Source organism: Dermacentor variabilis, chromosome 8 (genome assembly GCF_050947875.1).
Source record: "Dermacentor variabilis isolate Ectoservices chromosome 8, ASM5094787v1, whole genome shotgun sequence".
NCBI classification, from domain to species: Eukaryota; Metazoa; Arthropoda; class Arachnida; order Ixodida; family Ixodidae; genus Dermacentor; species Dermacentor variabilis.
The window spans coordinates 64,563,504-64,570,712 of NC_134575.1; the positions used below are offsets into that span (position 1 = coordinate 64,563,504).

Here is a 7,209-nt window from a genome sequence, read left to right on the forward strand (position 1 = left end):
TAAGTGACCTGTTATTTCTGTTGCCATGCAGCTCTATGGTAAGTACGTCCGGCTCAAGAAGAAGCAAGAAAGGTAGCTTTTCCCATATTCACATCTGCGATGACGATAGAAGGCTATAGTGCTTTTTCGAATCTTAAATCCATGTTTCTTTTAACATATGGGAGCGAGCATATGTCATTCTACAGGGAACTTGTGTCGTTAAATTTTACATTCATCGCTGTTTTTACCTCAACATAACATTATTCATGCTTAATGAAAAAGAAAAGCCGGGCAGCAATGCAATTCTTTCCACACTTTGCAATACCTCCTACATGCCTTTTTATAACACTATATATACTCTAAACAAAGATTCCTTTGTGATGAACAAAGACTCCAGCGATCATCTCACCACCTAGATAATATCAGACTTAAGTCAGCATCAGAAAAGAGAGACGGATAAATAAACCTTTTAGCTTTCCTGTTCTCATATAAAAAGACGAAGAAACGCCTTTATGGCACAGCTTGCTCTCAAGAATAGTCCTATGTGATGTGTGTTTTCTGCAGTGACAAACCAAACGGTGTTTTGACAACACGTGGCATTTGTCTAGGTATAAGCGTCGAGGGCAGATGGCATACAGTTATTTCTAAGCACAAGAAAAAAAAAGCATGAGTTACTCTTTCTTTTTCACTACATGGGACATCATTGTCGGAACCACGATTTTTTTTCTCTCGGAACAAAAAAAAGCGGCCAGTTTCTCCGGCCGAATTACGTAGGCAAACTAAAATGGACACTCACGCTGTTGAACGGAAGCCTGCTACCAAAATGAGTGTGTCTTGTTTGTCTCTACTTGTCGCACTGGGAAGCATTGGTAATGTAACACCGACTGATGCGACATTATCTTGACCCGCGCCACCAACACTCATAACACAGTTGCCGCTTTATTTTGCTAATAAACAAATTTATAAACCCCTTCATGTTTCAACTTTGCTCGGAGAAAGTGAAATGCACGTAGGACATAAATATCTTTGTTATTGCTTCCCGAATAAATGCCCCAGCAAGCAGCCATCACGCAAAGTAATGGTGGTAAGCAGGAGAAACTCTTCCACGGTCGTTGACATACGCGGCTTCCATAACAATCCAAAAACATTACTCCAGCCTAAAGCGTTGCAGCACTGGTGATCGTGACACGGATTCAAAGAGCCCACTGTCTTACTGCGCCCTCAGCACAGCACCCGTGCCATAAGAGTTTAACTGCGTTGATGTTGAACGCGACTCTTAACCTTAACTATATGCTTAGCGTGACTATCTTTGGAAGTGAAAGCTTCAGAACAATGCCAACCAGTCAAAACAATGTATGTTTGTAAATATCGGATGTGGCATATTGACAAGTTAAGCAAAAACAGGGGCGAACAATATTGCAAAACATGCCGAGCAGTCTGAGGCTGTACGCACTTCCTCAATACAAGAAATGTTTCGTTATTTCTGTCAGCAGATGTATGACTGAAAAAAACGCTTCCTACGCAGCGCTTGCTGACATTCCTGAAGTAATCAAATCATTCGTTCTTATTACTGGATCTCAAATAGTAAATCCCAATCTTTTATCAATACGCTATGTCAAAGATGTCGCACCAACCGCTGTCGTGTGTATAGCAACGAGGACAGAAATTCACCTGGAGTGTCCATATAATTACAATCGCACTGAAACACTGATTTGTTTGACCTTTGTTGCCTTTAGTAGAAGCAACCGCCCATAATCACAAAAAGCTCTTGCGCTAGGATCCTGCGGGAAAACTTGTAAGAGCAAATTCTAGCCAATCCAGATGCTGGATGATTTATTAGGGAAAACGGGGGGCCTACGGCAAAGAGCACTAAACTGTGAACGGAAATCTTTCGTGAATATGCTCCTTGAATACCTTACGACTGCTGAAAGCAAACTTTTCCTTTACAGTACTGCAATTTTTAAAGAATGTAACTGCATATTGCTGCGTTGAAAAAGATGAAGCAGAACGTGTCAAGATTCCTTTCACTACATCGAAAAGACGCATAAAGTTCGCGTAAACTGCACCTCATTCAGAATTTGTGGGGAAAAGTTCGTGAAACGCAACTTTCTAAAAGAAAAACATATTGACATTATTTACGAGTGTACTAAACGTCGTTCATTCACCAAATATTCGTCTATACCACAGTGGTTCACAATACGTCGTTGCTATACTGCGATTTGTCAATAAATGCACATTGCGGTATTTTTACGTCGTAATATAAACTCTGAGCTTCCGTTGCAATCTTACTGTCTCATTTTATTTTATTTACAACAGTTGTAGTACAAAATTTCCTGGCGCAATAAACAGTAAGCCATCTATAAAATAGGTACATTTGTGGTATTTGCGTTTAACGGAACAAACATCATCAACACGTACTCAGTGAACTCGAGCTTAACAATTTCTCTTAAGCTGATACATGTATGACAGCTGCTATGGTAAACCTTGCTTATAATGGACGCTGCAATTGCGCCCGCCCCATATCAACATAAACATAGAGCAATTACGCCAGAAAGCTTCTCACGATGACCGTGGGTGTTGATGCGATTAGCATTGAAGGAATGGAGCGACACACGAAAGCTATCACCACCGAAACGCTTCACCCCTGATGCGCCTAGTACAGCCAAGTTATTCTTTCGAGCTTTGCTCCGGAAACGCAGCGCCATATAGCGGCGCCGCCGAAAAGTGCGCGCGTGCCGCCTGCTTGAATATGCATTAAGAGAAAATTGTATGGATATGTATGGCGTAGCTTCAATTCCGCGCAGCATTTGAGCGATGTTGAAGGATTTTTTTTTGTCAAAAGGTAGCCGTACATAGCCAGTGACAGAAGTGGCAGTCAAAACGGATTATCGAAGAACGGCGCATACGCAGCCGCAAGTACATCGGGAATCAGGCTGGCATTAAAGAGGTTTGTTGAAGAGCGACGCCTACCGAACGACACGTGCTCACTGACCCATGCTTGCGCGAAAGTAGTTGGATGCAGACAAGCATGCACCGCAACCTGGGGAAATTCGCGAGGAAAGCTAACGGCATTAAAACGTTCGTTTATAGAGTGTGGAGAGCTGGTTCGGTGCTGCCCGGTGCACGCCTTGAAGGGACCACGATGTTTGCCTTGGGCCTGATGGCGTGTCCTCATTTCTCGCTAGTTACGGAGCCACGTTAGATGTATTCGACACCTCCTGCTTACTCTAGAAACGTCACCGAGGCACACGTAGCTCCCATCTAGATTTAGTTGACCTCGCATGTGCTTTGTTTGTGTCCCACAATTTAGTTCATCACTTCCGGTTTCTGGCGCTTTGTGGCGCTCAGTGTAGGCGTAACATTTATTCGAAATGATTAGGGGGAACTACGGCACACAATGTAGCTATGCCATGGTACATCTTACTCCCCACATGGCTTGCAACATACCATAAGAAAGATCGACGAACATTTATTATTCTTTCATTTGTTGTTAGTCTGCTTGCTGACTCGCCAACACTCTTTTGCTTGTGTAGCCTTTCTTCATATCTCCTTTTATAATAACATGGCTGAGCTACCAACTGTTACCCGACTTTTAAGTTCTATTCGTGTGGTCGTTTCGCTGAGCTACAAAGCTCGTGTAAAACAACCAACTTTAGAGCTGTACTGAAATAATAACTTGGTATGGAAGTGATCATCCTGCATATGATCTATTGAACCCATTTGTGCTATCAGTAACACCTAATTCCCCTTTTACATAGCATTTGTCGCAGTGCCAGAGCGCACTGAAATGACTACCCGAACTTTCCGTTAACCCATCCTCCGAAGTGCGTACGCGAAATTATTGCCGATCATCATCATCATTATTGTCCATGTTCGTCAATCCCAGTGTCGAGTTGCTGCCAGCAACATCTATGTAATCAGTCATTGTTTTACTGCTTGCTAAGCTTGCGTGTGTTCTGCTTTATCATCATGATCAGCAGCAGCAGCATCAGCGTCAGCCCAATATACATTCACTGCAGGCTTCTTTCCCCAGTATTCGAATAGACTTGTCCAACACCAGCTGACCCTTGAAAATTTCCTCATTTCGTCAGACCATGTAATTTTTTTGCCATTTATTCAACTTAATTTCTCCTGTCACGGGCTCATTCTTCTATTTGACATTAAGACTACCACTCATCTGCCAAGCGCATTGCGTGTACTTCGATCTGTTGCGCAAAAGAAGAGGTGTTAGCTTACCCTTGCAGTTGACGTGCGCGTATTACTTCCAACTGAGAAATACATTACGGGAACAGAACGAAAAAAATGAAGCATACCCTTGGTGGCTACTGCACTTGTGGCTTTTTTTTTAAAAATAACGAAATGGTGTTGTTGGAACGGTCGTCTGGAACTCATGCTAGCAAAAATCAGTTGCATTCAAAAGAATACAATTATTCTTTTTATTTGAAACTACTTTCAGCTCTCACAATACCTCCAGAGGTTGAAATTAAAGGATTACTTCATCACATCGCACAAGTATGCCACAAGGCAAGCCGAAAGACACGATGTCGTGATTTGCTGTGTGGCTTTAAATATTCTCTTATACGTAGAGACAATCATTGAGCGTATTTTCGTCAGTGGGTTGTGCGCATGGCTTGTCGATGAAAGGTCGGAAGGATCTGTACACCACCATGCAGTTATTCTTGTGGATAGACTGATGGGTGTCTCGGCTGGCGTCCATTGCACAGCTCAAAGCACAGTGCAATATAAGAAATAGCTGCTTGCTCGACAGATGAATGCCTGGAAGCACTTGTCGTTCACTGTAAGACAGACTGGCCCTCTTGGTTGAGCTCACTAGGGCAAGGTAGGCCATCTTCAAGCCGACGACGTGGTCCAGAAGCGTATCGTTAGCGACGACTTCGTTCACCCTCTTCTGACGCCACGTGTCATTCTGTCATGCATAAAAAAATATAGAAAAAATCATGAATGCGTCGCCCACGCTGGAAGCATCAATTTTTCTATTAATTTTTAGAGATCATTTTCTACTATGTTTCGTATACCTTCTGTAAGTATCCCAAGAAACTGAAGCGGACGAGCCTCTGTCGAGCAAGCCCATATTGCAAGGACGATAATGTTGCCACTCCCAAACAGCGCAGCCTATAATTAAGTGAAAAGGCGCGAGTCCGCTCCTCATCTGAGAAAGAACTGGAGCTTATCCACCACTTAGAATAAAAGCACCTGCACACCAAAACGCTTCCAATCGTTTCTACATACAAAATATGCCCATCAATGAAAGTGCATGAGGAAGACGTCTGCAATATATGTATTTTCGTGAAGCGATAAAGCGAAAGCGCGTACATTCAACGTGCTGTGCTATGCTAAAGCAACATGTTAGCGCAAGTTGTTCATTTGCACCATTTTATGGAATTCTTTGGAAATCATCTGCGAAAGACGAGTCCAACTTCCAGATTTTAGCGCCTTCTAAGATTGCGCGGCTACTTTCCTCTGTTTACTATGTAGGTTTTATGACCCATGCTGTGCCAAATAAACAAGCATCACCAAGTGCTGTGACCCCCAATTTTCCGTCATTTTTCCGTCATTTTTCGTGCTTCTTGTGTTACCAAAAATAAATCGATTACAAAAGTGCGCGGTATATTGGGATAAACGTTTATTGGGATAAACTTCACCTCGTTCTGAACATTGTCGCGGGCATGCGCAGAGCAGCTGCCTGCTTACCGAACCTGCGCATGTGTGTACCTAATCGTACTCTTCTGAATGTAGGTTCGTGAGTTTGAAGGATGACTCACGGAAGCCTGTAAATTGAGCCCTGTCATTCTCACCTCATTAATCGTAGCTTCCGCGCAGTAAACGTTTTTGGAGTCGATAACATCAGAGCTCTCCCAGAAGCGCTGCCAACATTCGTCCATGGATTTATCCTGGCGCCGTAGATGATCCACCTTGCGAGCTATTGCTCGGCCGACAACCTGTGTGCAGCCGTCAGACCCAGCAATACAAGTTTTAATAATTAACAATGGCGTTTCCAAGCATATCGGGAAATCTCAATTCGAATTGAAAAATAGAGAGACGAAACAGAGAGGGAAGGGGAGGAACATGACGCTAAGTACGCCAGATTTGCAGATTCTCTGGCCGTGTCACCATGTCGGCACGAAGCCACCCAACAGTAGTTACACGTTAGAGTGCTTTGTGGGGTCAGAACGAGATATCGCGAGCACGGTAGATGTTATGGGCTATTAGTGAAATGAAACACGTAGGATGACACTAATCACGCGCAAGGCAGCCTGACGTAACATAAATATACCTTCATAGCGTCGAAGGCTGGTCTTATGGGATGATCGTCTCAAATTTGTAACAGTGAAAAGCTCGACAGGGATGAAAAAAGACGTACCCAGCGCGGTGGGTGTATTGTTCTGTCCTTCTTGTGTCTTGCACTGTTTTAGATTCAAGACGATATACACACAAGCGCAAAAAACGACGTTAATGAGAGAGCTCATTAGGCAAAACTTTTATGTCTAGAAGGCGGAACCTTTGTGTTTCTGCATCATTTCGCTTAATTTCCTTTAAGTTGATGCATAAGTTCATGTATTACAATCCACCAAACTTCCATCTATCCGTCGTATAAACAGTTGTCCAATGCCGCGTTATGTATTTCTTGCTTCTGATGGCGAAACCGGAGGCAGCGTTCGTCAGCTGCACGGAGAAAGTGCGCTCAAAAGGGAGGAATGTGAAGCATGTTGCAATTAACACTGCTTACGCGCGAGATTCTTCCTCCTAAATTAATTGATCATTGCTTCTTTGAAGAGTCAAAAAGATCATTTCTTGCTCAGCACAGTGCCTATAGAGCAGCCATACAGTTTGTCAAAAATCTCACAACCACACAAATATGCCCGTGAAAGTCGAATGTGAGGTCAACGTACGTGTCCCAGTGCAGCAAAGTTGTAGGCTTCTAATATCCGGGCGTCGTAATAAGGCAGTCGAAAGAAGGCGTTCAGGCGTTTTATTTCCGCCAACGACGCCATGACCGGAAGTAGGGCTTGCAGCAGCGGCGGGAGGGCATGCCATGCTCGGAGGCGTCGCAGCCAGAGGAAGGGAAAGCTGCTTCCTTTGAGAGAGAGCTGTCGCTCCTCCTTAGTGTTGCCATTGTTCTGCTGAAAAGTGGGCACTCGGTAATTCTTGTTTATTACGTAAAGTAATAAATCTATTCTTCGTATCAATCCTAAACAGCACCATTAATCT

At 43.5% G+C, this 7,209-nt stretch overlaps 1 protein-coding gene across 1 annotated transcript; it reads right to left on the reverse strand.

Annotated features, from left to right (window-relative positions):
- Positions 1–3,943: 3,943 nt before the first annotated feature.
- LOC142591063 (uncharacterized) lies at positions 3,944–7,110 on the reverse strand. The gene is made up of 3 exons (XM_075703430.1): positions 6,891–7,110; positions 5,796–5,939; positions 3,944–4,906 (listed from the first exon to the last, which is right to left on the reverse strand). Exons 1-3 carry the CDS (start codon positions 6,990–6,992, stop codon positions 4,556–4,558), a joined length of 597 nt encoding a protein of 198 aa, XP_075559545.1. The 5' UTR covers positions 6,993–7,110; the 3' UTR covers positions 3,944–4,555.
- Between the last annotated feature and the right edge of the window lie 99 nt (positions 7,111–7,209).

Coding starts and splice junctions, on each gene's coding strand:
- LOC142591063 (XM_075703430.1), bottom strand. CDS start 6,992: ATGGCGTCGTTGGCGGAAATAAAACGCCTGAACGCCTTCTTTCGACTG. Junction 5,940..6,890: donor ACTTTGCTGCACTGGGACAC/GTACGTTGACCT, acceptor GGCTGCACACAG/GTTGTCGGCCGAGCAATAGC. Junction 4,907..5,795: donor CGGAAGCTACGATTAATGAG/GTGAGAATGACA, acceptor TATGCATGACAG/AATGACACGTGGCGTCAGAA.